Raw genomic sequence first — 25,685 nt, forward strand, 5'->3', positions numbered from 1 at the left:
CGGCCTGGTCCCACCGCCAGCCGCGCAGGGACCCCGAGCGCCTTATTCGCTGATTCCTTGTTAAGCTCATTTGTGTTTGTTGTAGGCTGAGTTTGGTAACAATTGAAATCGAGTTAAGCTGATGAGCAAAGACTTTGCAGCAGCTGGGTGTTGAGCCAGTTTGGCTTTTAACCAGAATTTTTTTTTTTTTGCCGCGTAACTTAATATTTTTGTCCCCTAAGTTGATGTTGTTTTCTTTGTGGTTTTATTTTTAGTTTCTGGGTATAATCTGAAAAATCGATTGCACTACAGTAGTGTATTACATGTAAGTAACTGTGTGGAATAGGAGTTGTGGGGTTGGGTTTGGGTTTGGAGGATACCCATCTGTCATAAGAGAAGTCAGGATGTGAAATCTAAAAATTGGCTGTGCCAATTTCCTAAACTTCTGGATTAGTAACTGGTCTTAGTGTAACCTGTGTATTTATGATTAACTCATAGGCGGGCAGTATTCCTCCCTTCAAGTACTGTTTTAAGTGTAAAAATGTATTGAAAGTTAACATCTCTTAATTACATGAATGGTCTTCTCATGATGTCAGGTACAGCTTATGCAATGGAGCTCACACTCCTGTTTTATCATGAACTATAATCATTAACCTTCTTTAAGCGTATTTATAATTAGGTTATTTGTGTTTGTAAATCATATAAATAGTTACCTGAGGTTTTTTAAATTAAATGCATTAGAACACACAATTTCTAAGAGTAATAAACTTGAAAACAGTGATTCTCCAAGGCTTTGTAACCTACAGTTTTTGTCTTGCATTTAAACTCGCCGAGCAGTTCTCTTTGAAAGAGGTTATTAAGATAATATTTAAATTTCATCATTCTCATTTTCCCTTTTTTTTTTTGTGTGTAATATCCGAAAATTGAAACCCGTTTCGAACGTCCGGCATGCATAATTAAACACGCCTTCCCGAAGCCCGGTTTTTGTGAGCGCCACTGCCGCCTTTCCGCGGTTGCTCTTACCGCTATCTTAGAACACTATTGCCGCTTGCCGGGATAATAGAATGTAGAGAGCATCTCTCCTCCCTTGCAAGTCTGCCTTTAGACTCCTTAGTCACCTTAATGTGACCACTGCCTTGATCAATAGCAACTCCCCCCCCCCCCCAGGAAATGATCTGTGGGAGATGCTTGAAGAGGATTCTGCATAATTGATGTGCCCCTCAGAATCCTGCTGCGTGCAGGTTCCCCGCGTTTGTTGTTGTTCTTATTTATTTATTTTGTAAATATTTATAAATTATCTATAAATTTCCCCCCGCTTCTATAATTTACGTGCAGCGATACTTTTTTTCCGGGAATCGCTGCCACTGGCAAGCTCGACACCGTGCCTGATTTCATTACAGGACTCACCCAGTGGAATTTCATGCCTTTTTAAAATTCCTCACATGAGATTTATGGGTTATTTATTTATTATACAATGTTGTTATTTTTTTTTTACGTTATTTCTTATCAGGATTTAAAAATGAGGCTGACTGCCATTGTTCCGGGGGTGGAAAATAATAAAGTTAATGCAAATAATTATAATACGGTGATGATAACAACAATTAGACTTTACAAATAGCCCATGGCAGGACCGGCAGGTGGCATGAAAAACAGCAAGGAAATGTTAGCCAGCCTTGACGCGTGAGCTTCACACTGTATCGCTACGTCATTGCCATAATGATCATGCCCAAGGTAACATAAGCTCTTCATATGTGCTCATGTGCGTGCATGCAGCTACCAGCTGGCAGGATTCACTGGCTTGGGTGAAGGAGAAGTTGCAAGATGATTTCACCTTCCGTGTAATTAAAATTGCACATGGCGTGTTTTTCAAAACCACTAAGAACCCATAATTTGGCTCTCCAGACTGTTATAAAGTTACGTTTGCACGTGTACAGGACTTCAATCCACTGCTGGATGAAGGCCTCCCCATGTCATGTGGGTCGTGGAGTTTATTTGATCATTCTTTCACCAAACTCGTCTGTAAGGTCAAGGCAGGTAGAAGAGACTTGGAAGCATAGGATACAGTGCAATTATGGATTTTTCTGCACTGCCCTCTGATCCCTACCGCATAGCTCCAGAAATGTACAGCAGCAACTTGCTGTGCATCGTGGTCGCCTATGTAAATTCTATCCAGGCTCAAGTCTGCTAAGCGTCTGCGACTTGACGAGATCGGTGTATTCGTAGTTTTTTGGTCGTGGGTAAGTATCGTTATTATGATAATTTGTGACCTAATCTGTGTGTCAATTCATCCCTTTAGACTGCCACTCACTATCAACAGCATGAATTCAATCATGTGTGTCTTGTCTGAGCATTTGTGGGGAGCGGCAGTGTAGTGATTAGCACGTTGCGCTACGAACCCTGGCAAGCAGAGTTCGATTCCCGCTCACAGGGCAACACCGATGACGAACATCTGAACTGGTCCTGGGCCTCCCCTAGGTTGACTCAGCCTCAAATGACCACCTGGTCCGGTGCATAAACATCGCCACTAGGGAGAAAAATGTGGTTAGGTGTGGTGCTGCTCACCCAGCCCTTCATATACCACACAGGCCTTCATGGGTGCTGGCTAACAGCACTTGCCCTAACACTCTATTAAGGCTATACGGGGTTCTTTGTCAATGTTTGAGTATCTTCCATTATTGATATTCACGTCTCGGTCTGCGCTGCTATTTATGCAGTGTACAGTGTACGTATGTGCTATGAGAACCCCCATGGGAGGTCGTAATGTATTGTGGAGTGGTCGTGTGGGTGTGGAGAGGGTGGCTGGGTAGTGTCAAGAGGGTGTGAGATTGGATTGAGGTGGCTGGATTCAGAGGGTTGGTTAAATTAACCATCGAAGGGAAACCACTGATTGTATTTTCTGTCTGGCCGTCGGGTTTGTTCCGCTTAATGTGTTTGCTGTAACTGAAGGTTGCTGTGAAGCCGCTGGCTTGTGCACAACAGGCACAACAATATTTACTCGTGTGGCATGTGCTCCTTGGGTTCATCTCGTTCAAACCAAAAGACGTGTAGGGATTGGGCACCGTTTACTGTGAGTTGACACCATCTCCAGTCTCTTTCTCCATTTTGTTAAAATTTTAAGCAAACTGCAAATATTGGCATATGGTCATGGCCACATCTGACCTTTAAAAAATACTTATGGGTTCATTTTTTTTATGTTGCCGCATTGATACATTTTTCTTTCACTCTCAACGCCAGTGCGTTTAGAGTTGGCAATTGAAATGCAAAGAGGATGTATACGGGGCCTTCATTTGTCGCTGCTTGGCAGAATAATAATGGCAGCAGCAGTGAGGAGGGAAAGAGAGGCAGCACCACTGTCTACCTAACCCACACCCATCATTGAATATTTAATGGTTTCAGAAACACCACAATCTCATTTTAAACGGCTCGCAGTCCCCAACTCTGCTGAAACCCCCAGAAAGCTGGTGCACACCCACTGTGTACACAATCACACAAGAGGTCTCGGCGCCAGGAGCAAAGCCGCCAGGGGCTTCGGTCCGGCAAGGGAGATGGTGAATGCCGCGGGGACAGCGGGGGTGGTGAACTGGACAGGCAGGGGTGAGGGAAAGGGAGTTCACTGGCAGCTCAAGCATAAGACTTGCGCTCACACTTTGACAAAAAAAAGGGCCCTTAAAAAACACACGCACTGCAGAGGGGGACGTACCGGGCACTTGATGGGTGGGACAGAGGGCGTGTGCGGCTGTGTTCACCACCAGCGTTTGCTCTCTGTTGGTCTTGGGCCGGCACGACTCACAGGCTGCGGCACGTCATCGCTGCCGTTGCAGACGTGGCCTTGCCGTGCCTCTCGGTCCCACTCCACGTGGCTGACGTTTTCTTTCGTAACTCTTTTGAACATATTGTCTCGGTTGAAGAGGAGGCAGCTTGGAACCATGGGCAAGGTTTACAGTATAAGTGGCGTCAAGGTAATTGAAAATTGGGGTGATGGTCTTCGTTCAGTGATTTCATTTATTCCTTTGTCATTATCAGCCATGATCTATCAACTGCTGGATGAAGGCCTTCCCAAGCTACCAACATCTCTCACGGTCTCGCGAAGGGGTGAAAACTTCTTTCAGCGATTTACTTTGTCCTTGTATGCACATAATTTTGCTGTTTTTGATCAGCATAACTTGCTGGTGTTTTAGTGCACTAGATTGGATATTTATTTTGTGTTTGTTTGAAAGTGATAATGCACCGTGTGTTCAATTTGAATGTGGTGCCCGGTCTTTAATTAGGCACACGGAAGTGTTACTGAGAATTTCTGCGCTGTCGCCGCTTTGCTTTTGGTCTATCAATAATGCATCTTTAGCAAGACCTTGTCGTGTGGGGGGGAAGAACATGTGTATAGCCTACAGTTGCCATTTCACTTGTCTGTAATAATTGATGTCACTGTGGCTGCCACCTTGAGTTGAAATGTTCAAGGTTGTGGAGCAGTGTTTGGGTTTAATGTTTATTTTGATGCCTCTGAATTAAGTGAGGCCCTGGGGGCTACAAAACTGACACTTGTGATGCATGCCTTTGTGATTTGTTTCCTGGAAATAAGAAAAGCACCCCCCCCCCTTTCCCTGCTCATATCCCACTCATAATTTGTTTTTTACCACCACAGCCCATTGTCCTGTACGTGTTTACAGTGGCCGCGTGGTTAAAATTCAGCGGATGTCCTGACGCATCCAAGACGGTGTTTTTTTTTCCTTCATCTCTATTGTAATGTGTTTTTTTAGAATATCTTTACTCTTCCTTCTCAAGCCCTTTCACAGTCAGTCAGGGCGGGCAGCTACCCGCCTGCTTGCTCGACCGGCTCATGTCGCATCGATATGGCCAGGGGATCCCTTGCAGAAGATCTGATAATAAATTGGGCTGTGTGATTTACTGACTGCGAAAGGGGGCAGGTGTTAATTTTTTTTTTAGTTGAGTCCCTTCCAAACACTGGCCTTTGCCTTGCCCTTCCTATTTCAGTCACCCAAAACCGTGCTTCCACAGGCTGTTGATGGGCTGCGGGTATACGGGTTACGGTCTTGGCTGGAAAACAGCTACACTGGCGCTGTTTATGGGTAAGGCCTTTTAACTGCTCTCAGCTAATGGCTGTTAATATAAGTAAATCTTGAGCTGCTGTGAGTGCGCAATGAGATGCGAGCTTTGCCTTAATCACATTAGAAGCGTCTCGAACTGTATTGCTTTCCTTTCCTCTGGACAGGAAAAGAAACGGAGCCTTTTATTTGAAATTAAAGATAGATACAACATTAAGTAAAAACAATCTCCACAGAATCTGTCCAACAAAACTATATGGGCACTCAAGTGATCGTATCACTTTTGTATAAAAAAAAGATATACAGGAAATGAATAAGTGAAATGTTCTGACTTTTGCCTCCAACATCACGGACGGCCTGGGAATGCGTCTCCTGAGTTATGGAGTGCTCCTCTGCAGAGTGATTTTAACCCTCTGGGGCACTAAGGTCACACGTTCTGAATGCAGTCACAAGGCAATCGAACATTGTGTGGGGAGTGATACATCTTTTAAAGTTTGGTTACCCTTTGACAACAATCGGAGAGCAGTCGGTTATTTCCTCATTCATTTATTACGGAGAAGATTTACCTACTTGTCTACTGCTGTTAGCCATCTAAGATTACAATTTATAGCCTTTTGTCACTACTGCCCATGTCAGGTTGGTAGGGGCAGGCCGGTTTCAAATATCACTCGCCACTGATGTTTGCTGTATCCATTCATATAACACAGTGCTCTAACCACTGCGTCATTATTGAGATTATTCACTTGTTATTCGTAATGGTTGTATCTGTCTGCCTGTCGGCCATGACAATCAATTATGGCATATAATTGGTTAAACCGCGACCCAGAATTTGTAACGAGCGACAATTTCTTCTGAAATGTGTGGAGGAAATTAAACTGGCAAGGCATTTTTCCATCAAGGCAAAGCATCCCCCCCCCTCGTGTTGTTTGTACACATTAACTTAAAACAGCAATGGTACCAGGAAGGCTCCGGGGGCTGTTCGTTTGCAGCTGGCCATGGCTGTGAAGTTACACTGTAGGGGCCGTTTGCAGGCAGCCGCAGGGGCTGCGTGTGCTCTGCCCCGGACCGGAGATGGCTGTTGTCGGCAACGTTGCCACCGTACCGCCAAAGAACCCAGGTGGAGAGAGTAAAAGGGCCAAGTGCGCGAAGAACATTCTTATCATATTTCTATATAGCGCCTTGATCCAAGACGCTTTACAAGGGTTACGAGTGGTTCAGCGAGGGTTAGGTAAAAGTTATATGGTGAATAGGGATGGGGTATGGGGAGGCGAGGTTATTGGGTTCGGGAATTACGGGGGTACCTAGGGATGGAGGGAAGGATGGGCCAGGCAGAAGAGGTGGGTCTTGAGGAAGGAGCGGAAACTCGACACGGGGAGGGAGGGTGCTTCTCGCTGCTTAATGTGGAGGGGAAGTTTGTTCTAGTGCAAGGGGGCAAGTAGGGAAAAGGAGCAGAAATGGGATTGTGCACAAGGAGAGGTGGGAACGGTTCGGAGTACAGGTAGTCCCCGACTTACGATGGTCCGACTTACGATATTTCGATCTTACGATGGCGATAGCGATACGACAAAATTGTAAAATATTTCACATTTCGCGCGGCAAGCAAATGCAGCAGCGTACGAGGTACGATACTGTACGTTGGGACGCTGCTGGGATGTACTGTATGCATATAGTTTATACAGTACGGTACTGTAAGTTGCTCTGTTTTGCTAAATTATCACCATTCTTTAAGACTCCTGGGTAGGCTAGGCCATTTTCGACTTGTAATATTTTCGACTTACGATGGGGTCGTTGTAACGCATCTCCATCGTAAGTCTGGGATTACCTGTAGTGGGAGAGATTGAGGGAAGCGAGGTACGGTTGGGCAAGGCCATGAAGAGGTTTATATACTTAGCGTAAGGAGCTTGAACAGACACCGTAGGAGATGAGGAGCCAGTGCATTTTTATAAGAAGGGCAGAGTTCTTCTAATAGTTCATGAATAGACAGCCTTTTTCGAAAGTGTGAGCCCCATGGATTTATCATGCACTGCTTTGGGCTGCTTTTTATGCGGCACACATGGCAGAGTGTCCTGGTTGCTTGGGTCACACGTGTGGCTTTGTGCCTTAGCAGGAAACTGAAGTGAATGCATCACTGCTGAACTCCTCTTCACGTAGATTTCCCAGTAGAAGTTGAGGAAAAGTTTTTTTTTGTCCCCCTGGGAGCAGTTCTCATATGCAGAGGATTTGAGTTCTCCCGCTTCACTGTTAAGTACAGAATTGTCTGTGCAGCATGTCTGGAAACTTCTTGTCTTTGTTAGGGAATCTTTGGTCATTGATTATGCCGACCGGTGCAAATGAGCGACGGATGTGTGGAATAAAAGCATGTATTTTTTGGTAAAGTGGAGCACTCTTTTTCTACAATGGCAGTTGAGATCCATTGACTGTCTGAATCATAAAAGACTGCCCCCACATCTCAAGGCTGGACTGAGAGCAGTGGCCGGAGATGAGAGTGGGTTGTCAAAGGTTCCAGTATGAAACGGTCGGTTCACTCCTGAGTTTGTGTCTTTAGGGGAGTAACTGGCAATGCTATGGCTTTGTTCCTCAACCTTCTTTGTAGCAATAATGTGGAATATTTTTAAGAGCAGGATGACAGGTGAACCATGCTTTTAAATTAGGTGAGTTGAAACCTATTCTTTTGTTCCTGTTCTGACATCCGACCCACATTTTAAGATGAGTGTTGTATGTTTGTAATGTAGTAGTTTGCACTCAATACACCAGAGAAATAATTCTCCACTTACAGATGTAGAACATGCTGTAAAATGAAAAAATGAACATTTTATCCAGCAGTCTTTGAAGGTTATTGCTTTCCGCTTTGGCTCAAATTTTGTCTGCAAACGCGTGTTCTGAAAACTACTTGATTCTGGCTTTAAATGATTAAAATTGGATTTGTTTGTGGTTTCTTACCTTATGACTTGCCGTCAGACTGTTCATTACCTTTTGAAATGGGAAGCAAAATTATTTTATATACTGCATACATTTAATTAAAAACATTATTAATCGAGAGCACTGGCTTTGATTAACCACACAGCAATGAGTTAATATGAGCATTGCCTGTTTCGTAATCTCTAGCTATAACACATCTTTCACTGTTGGACATTTCAGTCTGTCACTGCACACGTGAATAACATGCATGTATCATGCCGTACGGTTTTTGAATGAAATTGAGTTAAACTTTGCTATGATCTGCTGTACGTTCAAATTTTAATGAGCCGGTAAACATATTATTTTCATCCGATTGGCCCCCATGTCGACTAACGGTGAATAATCTAAAGCCACGACAGTTTGTATTGGAACTGGTCTGCCTGCCTGTTGACCGTGCACATGTTGCGCTCCTTGCCTGCGCATCTATGTGTGTCATGGGGAAGAGTGGCGCGGTGGGTTAGGCTTGGATAACACCGATGGCAAGTGGTATCCCAGCCTGTTCTGGTCCACTCCTAGGTAAACTCGGTCTTAAAACAGTACCTGGTGCAAGCGTGTAGGTTATGCGTGCAATGATCCACCCCCCCCCCCACTCTTCAATTAATGGTAATGATTTAGGGTTGTGACTTGATTCAAGAATCGATACTTTTTTTACATTATGGGGATTGTTGCGCCTCTAATGGCTGGAGGGGTCACGTGACCCCATTACATACGACGTGTACGAATTTGAACTAATTGATTCTCGCATGCATAATTTGATGCATGTATTGTGAGCGTAAGAATCCATTTTAATATGAATCCATGCGTCATGACACACCTAGTGTACTGGGGATACATGGTGCTGACCTCGCCACACCTTTAAGTGCATTGTCAGCCTTAACAGGTGCTCGCAAACAGCACTTGCGCCAACAGCCAACAGTCACACAGAGGATCTGTGTGGAGCGAGCAGCGGTGAGCGTACTAGATTCCTCAAAACGCTGGCTCCATTCTTAGCAACACACATGTATCATTTACGTCTTCCTAACACACTATCCATAACTTTGACTCATTCTAAAAGAGCATCAAAGCGTGTCACGTGTCAGCAGCAGCAGGCAGAGAATGTTGATAAACATTACGGGGTGCTCGATAAAATGATTCGCCCCCCACAACAACGGTCTTCTCCAGAGCTTGCGGGTAACGCTTGCGCGTTGCGCGTCGTCTGTGTGCGTGCGTGCAGGAGCTGGGTGGCTTCGAGTCCGTAGAAGAGCTGACTCGCGTGCGGGGCATCGCGGGCTGGGTGCTCGACATGAACCGCGAGCTGCTCACCTGCGGTGGCGGCGGCGGCAGCAGCAGCGGCTCCAGCGGCACTAGCGGGAGCGCGGGCAGCGGCGGGGCAGCCGGCGCCGGAGGGAGTGGCGGGGGCGGCGTTGTCGGTGGCGGCGCCAGCTTCAACGGCCGGGGACGCCGATGCATCGGCAGGCGGAGGAGAGAAAACGCCGACAACCACCTCGCGGTGGAGGAGGAAGATGACGAGGATGAAGATGATGACGAAGACGAGGATGGCGACGACGACGAGGAAGACAACGACGATGAGCAAGAAGCGGTGGTACTACAGGGCAGGGAGGAGGAGGAGGAGGAAGAAGAGGAGGAGGAGGAGGAATTGCAGCAGCCCTGGTAGCAGTAGGAACAACGCTGGGCGCAGCTGAAGAAACAACAACAACAACTACAGGGGAATTCACAACGGGCACGGCATCAGAGGGGTCAACGAGAGGGAGGAGGGCATCGTGAGCATTGACGACGAGGACGGCAGCCTGGACGTCAACGAGGACGACGACGACGACCGGGGGGACCGCAGGGGTATGGACGACGACGAGGACGAGGAGGACAGCGACGAAGAGATGCAGGAGGACGAGGAGGAGGAGGGCGCCGAGGAGAGCATGGACGATGGGGCCAACGGCAATGCGCCGCAGGGCGAGCGCGGCGCCGGTGTGGGTGGCGTCGGTGGTGGCGCGGGCCGGAACGAGACCTTGCAGCAGGCGCTCGCCAACGCCCGCCTCCGCCAGGTGAGACCACCGCAGTCACTGCCGCTCTTGCCTTATCTCGCCGCACGCCAGTGCCGCCTTGTTCAACATGTGGCATGGGCAAAAAGCAAAACAGGGGCCGATTGTTAGAAATGGGAGGAAATTCGTTCTTGTGTTGTCTTGTCGGTGGCGAAGCAAATTCTCGGAAGACACCGAGGCGTTCTGTGACCAAAAGGGGGGTGCATCAAACGTGCGTTTTGCAGTTACTATAGCACTGCTGAAAGCCTCCCCCCCCCCCCCCCCCCCCCCGTCTAAAATAGATGTCCCAAGTACTTTAGTGCTCGACGGAAGCCGTGTGCCGCGTGGTAGCCCCGCGCCAGGGGATTTTCAGTGCCCTTGTTGTTGTCAGCGGCCGTGCGGCGTGTGGTATCGTCTGCCCACGCCCCACCCGGAGGGTTGTGGCGAAAATGAAGACGGCGACGGCAAGGTAGGTTGTTTACGCCTCTGCAGCGGCAGCAGCATGGGGCAACCATCGGAGAAGTCGCGGTCAACTGGTGGTGGTGGTGGTGACTGCCGTGGGCCACACGCACCCACACCTGAATGTCGTGCTCCGGGATTTTCTTCGTTACGCAACACTTGGCTGTCGGTATCGCCAATGGGTTAACGAGCTATGAAGTGAGCGGCTAAAGGTGAGTGCAGCCGCTCTGCCCGTTGAATGGCTGTGTCCCTGGTGGCTGCTGCGTGTGTGGCAGTGCCGAGTCCTTGATCAAAACAATCAAAATGCTAATCTTGAGCTGTGGTTTTATTGCCTGTAACGCTAAACGTTATTGTCATTTTACACCCATGTCTGCTGTTTGTCCTCTTTTATTGGAATATTACATGATGGAACGATTGCAAAAAAGAAATGTAAGAAAGGCGAAGTAAAAATCCGGTTGTTATTGGTCACAGGATAGGTCTGGGAAGGTAAGCACACACACACACACTAAGCTAATTTATATATTGAGATAAGCAGTTTTGCTGCTCACAGAAGCGACAAGAGACAACCTGCAACTTCAGCTGAATTTTTTGCAAGCCCAAGTGGTGGTGGTGGTGGTTGGTGGTGGTTTTAATCGCGGCTAGTGCACTTCACATTAAGTACGTGAAATGGAGAGTGTTGTACAGAAGATTTAGGAGGGACACTAAAATGGTGGAGGAGAGGCGCTGGCAATAATTAATAGCGTTTGATCGATTTGTGTTTGGTTTCAATCGCCCCTATGCTGGACGTAATTTTTGATAGGCATAGAGCTTGCCCGTGGGCAGCATCGACCGCGATGCTGCCTTTTATCGAGTTGGGTGTTTTATGGATAATGGGCGCATCCGCTGCGCATTTCACTGAGCGCTGTGATAAACGTGATAAACACTGCACTCTGGTTATGGGTGGAGCAGACATAAGGGGCTGATCAACGGTGCCTGCCAGTGTGAGAATTTTGGCCCAAACATGAAAGAATTTAGAAAAAAATCACCACGCCCATTATTCTATATTCCTAGACAATGTTATATGCGAACCGTGCCTGAGCTGCGTGCCCACAGTGTTTGTTATTGTGTTCAGTTAAAAGACCGAAAATCTTTTTTCCATACTTGATGCGGAACCACCACATCCTGCCACATACAGCCACCGGCATTGTGGTTTTATTGTACGCATTTTAAACTCCACACCATCTGCTGTTGTGGAGGAAACCCGTATTTTTAGCATAATGAAGGGGCAGACGGGGGACCATGGGAGGGTGTGAAGGAGCGGTGGGAAAAGGCGGTAGGGCTCCATCGAGTGTAGAATTACAGCTTGTTTGGCTTCCCGGTTCATTGGGACAGGACCAAACTGCCCACTAGGTTGCGGAGTGTGCCAGCTGCACGACTTATTACTTAACCTCCCCTTCCCAGTCACAAAAGCGTAGTTCTCTTTAAATCAAGCATTCGGGCAGCATAAAGGCCGTCTCAAAGGCTTTGCTTAAAAAAGGACGCCACCAAAATCGAATGTTATAAGTGTGTTTAGCAGCTCTTAGGAAATCTATAAAGCTGCCCACGCATATTGATGCTTTTTAATTACAGCCTCGGAGCTGACCTTTTGTTGAGCCGGCTCATTACGTGTGGCTCGTGCACCGCCGCTCTGCATGCCAGCCACAGACTAATTGTTCCCCCGCCAGCCGACGAGGAGGAGCTCTGAAGTGCACGTTGAGCAGCGGGCGGCCCGTGCGCTCTCGGCCCTGCCCGTGGGCCCATTGCCTCCGGCCCACAACTCCCCGTAATTGGACCGCCGCTCTGTTCGGTGGCCACCACCACGTTTTATTGCCCCGGCCATTTTGTTAATTACGTAAGCGAGGCTTAATCTCGCGGCGCACCGACACGCGGGGTATTAGCTTATGTTTTACGCATATTAGGACGGCGAGGGGAAAATGGCCAGCGCTTAATAGAATGGCCTACGTCGCGTTCCCCACTTCACGGTTTGTGCGTTTTTATCGGCACCGTAAATATTTCGTGGATACTCTTTCACTGCAACCCCCGCCGCCAGCCCACAAGAGTGGGATGAACACAAAAGCTGCCTTCCTCCCCAGCTCGCCCGTCCACCCCTCGCTTTGGGCCCCGGGTGGCGTTTCTCGGCGCATGTCTAAAAGTGGAATTGTGGGGGCCCCCCGGGAGAAGCCACGTCGTGCCCGGCGCTGCTCCTGGTGGGGCTGCTGGACCCCGTGGAGGGGGGAGCCTTTGAGAAAGGCGTTGGCTCTGACCGTCGCCCCCTCCCCGGGCGGAGAGTGTAGCGTGAGTAATTGCCTGTTGCCTGCAAATCTGCAGCCTTCAGGGTTTTTTTTTTAACAAAAAAAAAGGAAGGCTAAAAATATACTGCCATGATTAAAATTGGGCAAAACTAGAAAATGAGTGGCTGTCGTATGCAGCATTGCTTATAATTTGCTCACGTAGTAATGGCAACGGGAGTTGATGTGAGAAATTATTCTCACAAAAGCAGACAGTTTTTGACCTCCTCTAAACAAAAATTATACACCACAGGAACACAGTTTTATGGAAAACCGCGCAGTAAATGATTCGGTGACTTATATCGGGACAATAAATGTGGGCTCGCCCAATTATTTTGTTTGAGAGGAGGAGGGCATGTCATTCAGACAAGAGGGGTCACGGGGTAGGGTGGCTGTGACAACACTGTACAGGGTTATATTTACTTCACTCGGGGCGTGTTGTCATGGTCATGAGCCCTGCATACTAAATGAAGTCATATCCTTTTTTTTTTTACCAAAAATAATGTCATTCTTCCAGATGCCTTGCATGGGCTTTAATGGAGTCTCGTTGCACAAATATTTAATTCACGCGACTGCCTGTTTTGGCAAAGCAGTGAAATCCATCTTGACCGAACTACACTCAAAACAAAACAAGTCAAAGCAGCTTCTCTTACAGCAACGAGGTATGTCCAGCAAATGGACTGCTGTGCAAACAAACACATTGCTGATGCACACATAAATGCAGAGATTATATGCGTAAAATAATACACATTTTGTTCTGAATTCTTAAGCCCACAAAGTCGAGGAGCGCTGCACAGTTTCCAAGGTGGTTTTTGTAAATAAATGCCTCCTAAAATATTTTTTTCTTTTGCGTAATTCAACGTCTGGCTCACCTTGCGTGTAATAAATACATTGGGAGCCGAGCCAATTTTGCTGATGTAGGGAGCACTTACTGTAATCAGACCACCGGATGATCGTTCCACTGTAGGTGGATCATGCACGTCTCTCTGGCAGAAATCTCATCTCTTTCATCTTTTTTCACGATTAGCTCAAATACATAAATCTCAACATCAGGGAGAGACTTGGGTTTGCTACGTTTTTCTTGTGCCCCCCGGGCCAACAGACAACATAGGCACATTCTATGAGGGAGGTTATGATGGGCGTCTTCCTGATGTAAATGCTAACTCCACATTACTGCAGTGCCGTAATGCAGGATCTTGTTTGTGCAGTGAAGCACTGAAAACCTGCTGCTGTGCATGTGGTACGTGATCCACATACAGCATTCTCAATCTCTCCGTTTATCGCAAGAGACATTTTTCACAAGCCAATATAATTGCCACTTTGACAGGTTTTAAAATGTGCTTATTTTTTTAGTATTTGCGGTGATGGCACATAATTGGCATGAAAGGATTGTGAAGGTGTACTAAATCTCATGCAGGGCCTCCGATACCGACATCAGCATTCAGGTGAGCAACCGAGCTCTGAGTCACCACCGTGCTCGTCACCTCGTTAGAGTGCATCGGAGCGTCCGCATTACAGGTGGTTCGCCTCCTGTCTTGTGTTTGCACATGTGGTGATCAAGTAAGGAGTAGATTGCTGGATCTTAGGGAGATCAGTTTCCCCACCTTCCCTTAAAATGGACTGTAGAAAGGATACATGATTGAGAAAGCAAATTTTTTTTAATCGGTCTAAATCAGAATCTTTATTTGTGTTGGAGGAATGCAATGAGCTATGGAGCTCTCTGTTTACAGATGTCCAGTAGGGACGGGTTGTCAATATGCCATGGGTCAGCAATATGGACATTGACAAAGAAAATGTTGAAAAGCATACAACAGAGCTTGGAGAGGTGCATGCTTGTAAATCCCACTGAGAGAAACAACAAAAAATGTTGGGATTAGACAGCACGTGCAACTTTAAGATATCATCTTGACTACAAGGTGGGGTTGGACAGTACACATCGCAAGAATAGATGATGACCGGTGGGCGAGCCTAAAAATGGAATGGCATTCAAACGAGGGAACATGTCTGAGAATACGTTCGCTGTGGAGATGGAGCTATTAAATCGGCTCGTGTGCAGGTGCTAGATGGATTCGTTTCCATCGCAAGGCCATGAGAGATAGTGGTGGCTTGGGGAGCCCTTCATCTGGCAGTGAGTTTATCGTGACTGATCATGATTGTGATATGGATCGTTTTATTAGCAGAGCTACAGAATTTTTAAAGGCATGATAAATCTTGGCATTTTTAATGGTGATAATCCCAGAATCTACAACATATGTTGATTTACATTTGGACAAGGCGTACATAATAAAAAAAATCATATAGCACTTATTATTTTATTTGTAGTTTTTTTTTTTATTTAAACTAAGTTTTTCGTATCGGCCGGGTAACTTCTCAATTTAATTTAGCCATCAGTAAGTATATCCACTTTGCGCTATGTCATTTCACATGAGGCTTGCGAGGTGTGAGGCCCGGTGTGAGATATCGCGTAAAATCCGATCCCGTGCCTCTCTCAATTACCGCCAGCTACGGTGGGCCAACAGAGTCCGAGGTGACGTGGCTCCCCGCCTGGGCCACTGCAGGTCTCCCGCAGTTCGAGCAGCGCATGGGGATCACGGCAGACACAAATTCCAGAGACGGGCAGAATAGCTGGGGCTTGGCCCGGTTGCCCCGACCTCCCCTGGGATTACGGGTATAACCCAGTAAGGCTGAGGCAGCTGCCAGGGCATCCGAGCCCCAGTTTGGCGTATGTTTTACGCTACAACAGAGATTCGGGAAGGGGAAGGAAATGTATCGGTCGACCATCGGCTGAGTGGGCCGTATGAAAGGTAGCGATATGGGGATTGTGTTTGAGAGTGTGGTTGCTATATTTAATTTGACCGGGTGCTCGTGTTTCGCCTTCGTTGCCAAGGGGGGCGTGACATAGGTGCAGGCATTGGATAAAAGCGTATGCGTCGCAGCCTAGTGGTGGGACGGGCGCATCGGCAGCCAGGCGGGCAAGCGGGGAATAAACTGTGCTCAATTGTGAGTCTGTCCGCCACAGCTAACTGGTTTTCCTGACGTCAAAGACCTCTGGCAAAACGGCAGAAGAGAAAAACAAAACCCCCAGTGGGTTAAACAACGTATTTTATCAGGCGCTGAAGTTTGTGTAAATTGAGGACGGGGTCAAGTTGTTCTCTCTAGTCAGAGGCTGACACCACTTTACAAGATGAGCATCGCCATCGACATCTTTGTGCACGTCCTTCCGTTTTGTTTCAAAAAGGTAAGCCCCTGCTGTGTATTGACATTTTCGAATGAACAAAACAGCGCGGTGTTGTTAAGTTATTACCTTGGTGTGATTTGTTATTTCACTTGGTTGAAACTGTGTGTTTCCCTCCCCCCCGCTCCAAAATATTGTCTGAATTGGTAGAAAATATTGCTGTAGCATGCACTACAATCAAACGAACTGCAGATGTCATGTTTCCACTTTGGTGAAAATATTCAGCACGGTCTTATTTAATGTCTCTTTATGTTGCCTTGCCTTTGATGTTTGTGTGGGGGATAAACTGTAAAGAATGTATCTACAAATATTTTAATTTAGATTTGTAAGATTGTGATTATTTTCATTTACGTCGAATGTGGACCAATGTCAAAGCATGGAAGGGACAACTAAACAAATAATTCGTACCCCCCGCTTTTCATCTTGCCCCGGGGTTGTTTTTTTTGTGAGATCTTCAGGGACTGTTTGCCCAGCAACATTTGGTTGTGTCGTGAGCACTGGAGCATGAGTGGACAGAGCCGCCATGGCATTTCCCCCCCCCTCCGCCAAGCTTATATTAGTAACAGCATCTGTTTTTGTTCGATGAACCGCAATCTAATTTCCAGACTGTGGCCCCCCCAGTGCTTAATGGCATTCAGATCAGTGACCATCTTTGGGATCGTTTGATTCTAAACGCACGAGGAATTTATTCCCGCGGTGTTGCCTTTTCGAGCCATTGGCGGCTGAGCTTTGAGAAGGACAGCTTTCGGTGTGCGCGCCTTTGCAATATTCGCCCATTTATCTGTTCTTACGTGTATGTGTGTGGATCATTTGTGCGGAACAGTGTAGATTAAAATCATGTTGAGTCGTCACTAGGCCGGCTCTTTGAAACCTGACAAAAGCCATTTTTTTAATATGTTTCCGCGACCCATTTACAATCCACTTTCTTATGGCCGATGGTTCGCACATATATATTTTAGGTTGTTGTTCTGAACTGATTTCATAGTAGCGCAGCAACAAAAAAACTTCACCCGTGCACTTGATTTTTTTTTTACACAATGAAACCTCAAACGCTCGCACACCGTGCTCATTACAGTGCGCGCATGTGGTGCATAGACAAATCCTGATTTAGTCAGATGGACGTGAGGGCTTCTATTTTGAGCGTTGTGTTCATCACCAGGTCCCAAGGTTTAGTGGATAAGTTTGCACAGCAGTCCCCCCCCCATACCCTTTACCCGTGTCGCAGCCGTTTGTGAGCGCAATGCCAAGAACAAAACGTGAAGGGATTTCCCGATGACCCTTCCAAAATGTGGTTTGCTTCAAAGTTTTTCACTTAACTGAGGTAAACATTTCACGTGGAGATGTACGTGTGCAGAATGCGTTACGCCACAATTCAAATTCGGATATTAACAGCAAATTAGCGCAAAGTGCTTCGTGTTCATATCTAAAGAGTCACATGTATTCGCTTCATGCATTGTCATTTTAAAATGTCAAAGCTAATGCCATGGACTCTCGAATACACTTAATCTGCAACTACAGACATTTCCATTTTTACGCAGAGTGCATGTGGTGCTTACGGACGTGATGTGCGCGTGTGGCTTTCGCGCAGTGGCCTCCCTGGCCCATTCCTTTGGGTGGAATTATGAAGGATGACCCATGGGCCATTGCGTGCTCATTTGTTTACCATTCACATTGTCAAACTACCAAAATTTTGTATAACTTTTGAAATTATATCTTTTTGCCAAATGCACACTTGTAAGCGCCAGCTGTTGTTACTTATTGTCATTATAGTAATTCGACTTTTGAAAATGCAATCATTTCTCACCGGTGGAAATGATGCACAATTGTTTTAATGAGCAAAGTCTGTGTAAACAAATGCATGTTTATTTATTATTTTAGTTCAGAGAATTTAAGTAGCCCACATTACTAATACAATCTGGCAGATAATTTTCGGTATTTTTTATTTGTATTTTGAAACAAATACATGACAAATACACGTTGAGAAATATAACTTATTTTGCGGTCAACAATAACAATATTGTACGTATCTTTTGTCAATCCACTGCTGGATGAAAGCCTTCTCATGCTGGGTCGGTTATGGGGGTTGTTTTTATCACGCTTCACCATGCTGTTGAGTGCAGGTTGGTGAAAAAGGGGTTGGGGTGGGTTGTGCCAGGACCGGTCCACATCACTCACCACTGATGATAAACCATTGTTGGGAATCAAACTCAGATCTCCTGGTGCATCATTTAACATGGAAATGCATTTAGTTCCTTTTTAAGAAATGGAATCGTTGAAAAAAATTGTGACAATTCTCTGGGATCACCATGTACGCTCTTGAAATAAAAATCTGTTCCAGGGACAAGTTTGAAGATCACGGGAGCAGGGTGAATATGCTCCACGGCAGAGGCACTGTGATTGGACAGCTTAATTGAGTTGTTAGGTTTTAGCCAGTTGTGGAGTAATCATCTGCCGTTCTTGCTTGGGGCACATGAAAGTCTATCCGTGTGTGTACAATTTTAGCATTCGTTGCTGGGTTTGGGCATGTAAAATATACATTTTAATGTGTTTATAAGTGTATGTACGCATTTCAATTACAATTAACGCTCATTTATTATTTACGGGTAATGCAAATGTATGAAAATTAGGCGATACCATTTATTGTTAACCTAGACCGAACATGATTCAGATATGTAATGTGTAGTTCATCTGTTGCTTCTTATAGAAATTGGGCAGCAGGGCACAGAGGTGACACTTTTTCCCTGCAGCAAATCCTAGGTTCGATTCCTGACTCGGGTGCCATTGTGTGGTGTTTGTATGCTCTCCCGCTGTTCTGCATGGAGTTTTTCGGGTCCTCAGGTTTTCTCTTGTAGCTATAAGAAACTTCATGTTATTGATATTGGCCAATCATCCCAATGCTAAAAAAAAATCATTACAAATGTACTAATTTTTAAGTTGCACACCGCATCATCGCCCTCTACTGTGTAAACTTGGCAGGACCCTCCTGAAAAAGAGTTGAGATTGTGAGGCTTTTCTGGCGAAACAAGCATGAAAATAAAATCAGTTTGCTCGCCAAGAAACCCATTTTCAGTCACCTTTGCACTGAGTCATTTACCATCGACAAGTGAGGAGCAGCTGATTATTAAACCAGCACATGCCCTTCGAAAATGTGTGGGTGAGCACCGTCACTCCGCAACCTGAACATTTGAGAGTGCCTGCATGACAAATTATTTGGTGATACTGCGTCGGCATTGGTGTACAAAGCACAAATTACAAAAATGTTCGACATGCCTTAAAAGGAAACGTGTAAAGTAGGTGACGTTTCAGGACAATTCTCCTTTCTTCATAGCATATTTATTATATATTTTTTTTCATGAAATTATATTTTGAGCTCGCCTGTGGTATGGACTGCAAGTCCACGCAGCACGGAGGCACGCATGGGTGTGGGCTGTCCCTCCAGAGAGCCAGTCACGAGTGTGCGTGCGCTTTTCACGGCCCCTGCTTTATGTTTCGCCAACATTGTTGGGCAGCTAAGTCTTAGCTTTCGTATGCTCCCCCATTGGAAGTGGGAGTGTCTGGCCCGCGGAGTAACCCACAGGGTTAGCCTTGTTGGGCCTCATTCCTTGAGACGGGAATGCGGCAGAGCGGAACTTTGTAGAATCGTGGATTGCAAGGACCGTGGTGGCGGTGCAATGGTTCGCGTGCACCGCACTATGAATCCAGTGAACCAAGTTAGATTTTTGGCCAGGCCCAACATCCCTGGCGAGTGATTTCTGAATTGATCCTAGACGGTCCTTCCTCCTTCAGCAGCCCACACTGATGGTGAAGTATGGTAAAACAACCCCAATGACTGAAACGGTGGAAGAAGTGGCCTTCATCCAACAGTCGATTGACGAAGGGGCTTAACATTTTTGAATTATAGAGAACATTTTTGAATTATAGAGAACATTTAAAGGCACTTTTAGGAAGCCTGTATTTGCATTTTTCTGCCAGGCACATCAATTCAAAAATTTCTTACCGCTGAAGTAACAATTATAAATAATTGACTGATTTAATTTTGGGGCTTGCGTAAGATGTGCAATAAAAGCAGCACCAAATTGTATTAGCGTCATTCCATACAATCCACCCAGCAGGAAATGGGTGCTAATTTATTGATAAATACTTTATTAAATGCTATATGAAGCAAAGCGGGGTTTTGTTGTGTGATGAATTTTACAGCTAACGAATGCCTCCGGCTTTGCAGACCTCATTTTTTTCCTGCTTTAGCCATTGTGACATAATTACGCTTATTCACTTAAGAAACACCAAGCCGCGAGTCGTGAATGTGGTAATTAAGCGAGGGCGTCTGGGAAATGAAATGACAAACCCCTCCGTGTCTTCCCAGCCAATCCTACCGTGTGTAACTTCACTGTGATCGCGTGATCAATGTGGCACCATCACATTGGCTAGGACACCCGGGGCTTTATAGTTTGTTTTTAATTATCCCGTGTCCTGTAATTAACACAATCAGTTTCATTGCTGCAGTATCCCCAATTGAAAGTGCTTTAATCGTTTGTGTGCCTAGAAACCATTGCAATGTAATGCAAACACGCGAGTCTGAATCTCACACTTAACCATTTTCGTTTTGATTTTTTTCCCTCCAGTAGATTCTAACTTTTAAAAATAAAACATAAGTGGTGAAGCTGTGGCAGTATATTGCCTCGCCTATTCAATATGCAGATACGCCTGGCTAGTCTGGCTTGGACACTGGCACATTTTGAAGTGGCCAAATGTAATAAGTCAAATGTCCGCCAGCTGTCTTCCTTTTAACCCCACTGTGGTGCTTTATTTTTTCAGCTCTCTTTTTCCTTTTATATTTTTTACGAATTCTACTTGGGTGTCCAGAAGGTGACTGCATCATCCCCACGAGATATTCCTATTGCCCTCCAAATCCCACTTTAAAAAAATTTGGCTGGTTATTTTTTTGTTATTTTGTAGGAAGAAAAATGCATTCCAGGAGCACGTCAACATAATCCTCCACCAGATGGCGGCACTTGCCGGGATTCCGAACTCGCTCACCCCAAAGAGCAACGCCCGCCCACCCCCCTCCAAGGGAATCACGTGCCGTGATCCCGTGAAAGCAGGATGCCTTGCATACTCTTGTGACGTTAAATAAGAGAGCAGCAGCAGTCTGATATTGTTGTTTTTAGGCCTTCAGAGACGGAAGTGGGCAGTGGTGCAGCAAAAAGCTGTTGTCGAGTGCCGTGGTTTAAGAACCGCGGTGCTGCCGTTGCAGGCACAGGGTAGAAAGCCTTTCCCATTAGTGCGAACAGACATCGTTTGCGTTCCTCGTGCATCATTGCAGAGCGCACTCATATAGCTTGGCCCGGAGATTGCTCAATGCACATGTGGAGGTTTGTTCAGCTGTTCCTCGATATATTTGGTTGCAGTATCCAGTAGTTTCTGTCCAATTACATTGATGGTGTCTATGACCAAAACGCTCGGAATGGTACTTGATGTCATCAGTTCTCGGAAGTTGAGAAGCTTTATCCAGGATAATGTTGGGGTAGGTGACCGCATGCATACATGGCACACTGTGTAGGCCAGAGGCTGCAGGGTTGCATGGTGGACAGTAGAGGGCAGTGTAGCGAAAGCCATTGTTGTACAGCACTTATTAGCTTCTACATCTAAGCTCACTGCGTGCACAAACCCGCACTTTTGTGACGTATGGACAGATAACCTCCACATCCACCTCGAGGTATGGGGGAGGCCATCTCCCAGCTGTGGAATGACACAACCCACGAGCATGGTTGGCTACGTACGGTGCCAAGGAAGTTCAGCATGCATGCATGCGTACAACAGATGGCCTGCAAAAACATTAAAAAATACACAAACTGAATACTTAACATTAACACGCGTAATAATTTATGTACAGTAAGTACATTTAATAACGGTTTATCATTTTAACCTAAGATTTGTTGATGCGGTGTTTTTCTGCGCAGAGATGAGAAATGCTGTGCTCTTTGCAGGGATGGCCAGGCCCCTCGGGGTAAGTGTTTTAATTACAGAATTAGCATTCGTAGGGTACGTTGAAATACGGCAAATTATATCCGTGACTGGCAAAACGCAACGGCCTTTTGATTGCGAATGTTGGCCCTGGAGTTTTTAACATCCACTTTATCGCACAGCAGGCTCTGGGCGATGCCTTGCAGCATGACTGGAGCGGCTGCAAAAATTCAAACCCGTCAATCCCATGCATAACTTCTCGCCGGCGAGAACGCTGACCGCTACGTTTTCCAGGCGCAGTGTCATCACGACGTGCGGGTCCGTGCTGTTGACATGAGTCTTTGTGGCACATTGCCAGCAATGTCAATCACCTTTCCCAATATTCGCTCAGCTGTGGGTGGTTCTTTACTGCAATATTCATGCGTACGTTAAAATCGTGGCCATCGGTCGCTGAACGTGTCATTAACGCTTATCGTGCATCGCTTCCGCGGCTGGCTGCTACGGGGGCTGAGTCGAGCGGTGTTGACACGGGCAATCATTCTGCATGCACTCACTGTATGTGCACACATGCATCTCTTCTGTCCGTCTACTCCTGGATGAGGGCCTCCCCAATTAGGGGAACGTTTGACCATACTTCACCGCGCTAGGCAGTGCGGGCTGGTGAAGGTGGGCGGGCCGGGCGGCAGGACCGGTTCCATATATCGCTCGCCACTGATGCTGGAACATAGACGTACAGTACAACAATTGATTTTGCTACGCTGCCACGGAGCCCGGCAGCAGCTTATAACGCCCGTTTTATGCATTGTAATCGCCCAACCAAGCACTATCCCAGGCACAGCCCTAAGTATATTTCGAGATCTGACAAGGTCTCATGCATTCCAGATGATTTAGTCATAGGCTTAAAACGTGTGTTGTATAATGCGCAGTAAACGTGCCACAATGGCGTAATAAATGTTCAGATAACTTTCTTTTAAATGCGGTGCTCGTTTTGTCACATCCAATCAACAGAATCTATGTTGTTGTTGTGGCCTTGGACCTGTGCAGCATACGTTTGTATATTCACGCCCTGCCTAGCCGTGGCTTTGTGCCACGCTCTGGCTTAAGTGGTGCCTGTAAAACAAGGGATCCCCCCTCCTGTCCCTTTTTAAACCAGCCCTTGTTTATACCACACACTGCGACCTCCTACATGTAGCTGCTACGAGATGGGCCAGGAGAGATCGGGGGGCCAGGAGAGATCGGGTGGCCAGTAGGCGGCTTTGCATCAGGTGGATTGCGGGCCGATCTGTTTGGCGAAGTGATAATTTCCCTCCTCCCCCCGCCTTGCTGTTTGATGACAGCTTTGTAGCTCGTCTGATTTCTCCAGGAAAAATACAGATTCTTATTAATTGTTTCAACTTGGCTTCAAGATTTCATGAAATGATTCGCTTTTTTTGGTGACTTTTACACATGGATGTAAAATAATCGACTCTTACACAAATTATGAATTGCATGTGTTATGGCTAGACTAAGTTGTAATTTGACTTGATGCGTTGATACATGCCTGCTATCCAAATTTTCTTTAGTATGACATATTTCAGCAACTATCTTCGCTGTTTTTGTCCCCAACTGATGACGGACGCTTGTGTTGCACCCGAAACGTTTTGATTTAATTTAGTTGTTTATTTTATTTTATGTTATTTTTTTACCTACGTGACTTTACCGAATAAAACCAAAGAATATGCATTTTTTCTCTCTGTGTGCACTCATGAAATATTTGACCAAGCATTCCAAGAGTCAGCAGACTCGTGGAAAACCTTTTCTGGATAAATAAATATGACTGTTATCATTATTGTTGATAATACTCTTACAACATGAATCATCCAATGTGGGGCTTGTACATAGAGCTGCGCATCAATTCAATGAGTGTAATTGGCCATGAACACATTCCTGCGGAGGGAGCTGGTAGGAACGTTGGGTTGCTCGGTCAATGGCCAGGGTCAACGGCGGCGTGGTGTATTCCGCAAATATGGCCGACTGTGAGGGTGGGCACAAGCCGGCGTGAGTAGGTTAAACGTTGAGTTTTATAAGGGCACCACGGGGTGACCAGCTCCTCCCCACCCAGCTCCACCCCTCCCACCCCCCACCCAGCCCCTCCCCACCCTCCCCTCTCCACCCAGCCCCACCCCTCCCATTTTTGGATGCAGGATGGACAGACACAATAATCCCCTGTGGGCTGGTGTAACCAGGAGGTTCCTACCAGTATTATTATGTTGTCCTCCACGTGTTCCCCAACATGGTTGCCTGAAAGCAGTGGCTTGTGTTCAGGCTTGGTGCAACTTGACAGCAAGGCCCCGTTTTGTGTATGGCTTGGGGAGGGGGTTTGGAAATTAGTTTTTTGTTGGAAAGTAAAAAAAATATATATATATACAGTCCTATTAAAAGTTATGTTCTTTTATTGTTGCCGGGAGTGTTGTCATGTATCCGTCTTGACATATCTTGTAATGGTTTAGCAGTAGCTGTGATTTTGCAGCGTGCATATAATCACAATGTGTTTTATGACCAATCCGATTCCATTTTGCTTTGCAGACGTGCTGCTTGTGAATCAACTGCAGAGGCCACTCAATAATCCTTCTTACGTACTATAGGGTATTGACTTTATGTCCAGAGTTCGGTCTGCTGAAAAAGTATAATGCCCTCTTTTAGATGCTTTGTAACTCTTTAAGTGTTTAATTTCCATGCCGGTTTTGTTTTCTCAAAGCGTGTGCTGACATAGCAACTAAAAACAGGTCATTTAGCAATGTGCTGTGTGAACGTTTTTTTCTTCAATGTTTTAAGTTTTCTCCGTAATCTGCAATGTGCAAACAGTGCCCTTCCACTTCATGCTTGGATTGGATATCTGTTTAACGATGGAGAAGCCTTCATTCAGCAGTAGAATGAGAATGGCTAGTGATATCGATCATGATAATATTTCTTTGAGTTTTGAGTGTTCTACAAGAAGGTGAATGGTCCTTTGGGAATCGATGCACGTTTGGAATATTGATTGAAAGCATCGCGCTCAAATAGGTACTCCCAAGCAGTGCTCTCTCTCTCTCTCTGTTTATAAAGACACAGTTCTTGGTCAATATCGCAAACAAAAACAGCCATTAGGAAGAATTAGATAGTTGTTTGCATTAAGCACGGCGGAAAATAAATGTACCTCCATAATGTGTTTTAGCACATGATTGATTTTTACGGTTGCAGATTGAAATGCAATTTGGATGATGGTTAATGACTTATTGCACAGTTGTTGCTTTGCTGGAAGCGCATGTTTTTAGGCTGGAGAATATGCACTGAATATTGAGTGGCAGTGATGGCATTTTCAAAGCTTTCAAAGCATTTGCATGTAACAAATTGCTTCTAAGATTATATTCTACTTAATTACCATTTATACTTCTGAAGCATGTTTCCATAGTCTCTCAATTCATAACATTTCCTGGTCCCTACATATACTGTTATGTTCCTGAACTAACTTACACAGTTCTAAAATACTATTTGGAAATATATTGAATGGACAAAATTATTTTGCTCATTGAATATTGTTCACCGAGCTGTGTAATTGCGTGTAACAGCCATAAACCACATTTGCAATGACATGTCAGCCCAACGGCAAGACCACATTGTAAATAGTATGTTGCATCTAAGCTTGGCACCATCGCTAAAGTGCTTAAATAAATAGGTAAATCAACTATGA

The 25,685-nt window shown here is 45.8% G+C and overlaps 1 protein-coding gene across 1 annotated transcript in view; it reads left to right on the forward strand.

Moving 5' to 3' along the window:
* Nucleotides 1-25,685, forward strand: part of FBXW7 (F-box and WD repeat domain containing 7) — an 84,834-nt gene that overhangs the window by 445 nt on the left and 58,704 nt on the right. The window contains 2 exon segments of the mRNA XM_061552448.1: nucleotides 9,211-9,642; nucleotides 9,644-10,036. Of these exon segments, the coding sequence (XP_061408432.1) occupies nucleotides 9,211-9,642; nucleotides 9,644-10,036 (825 nt within the window).

Source organism: Lethenteron reissneri, chromosome 16, assembly GCF_015708825.2.
Source record: "Lethenteron reissneri isolate LAM-NWPU_2019-01 chromosome 16, ASM1570882v1, whole genome shotgun sequence".
Classification (NCBI taxonomy): domain Eukaryota; kingdom Metazoa; phylum Chordata; class Hyperoartia; order Petromyzontiformes; family Petromyzontidae; genus Lethenteron; species Lethenteron reissneri.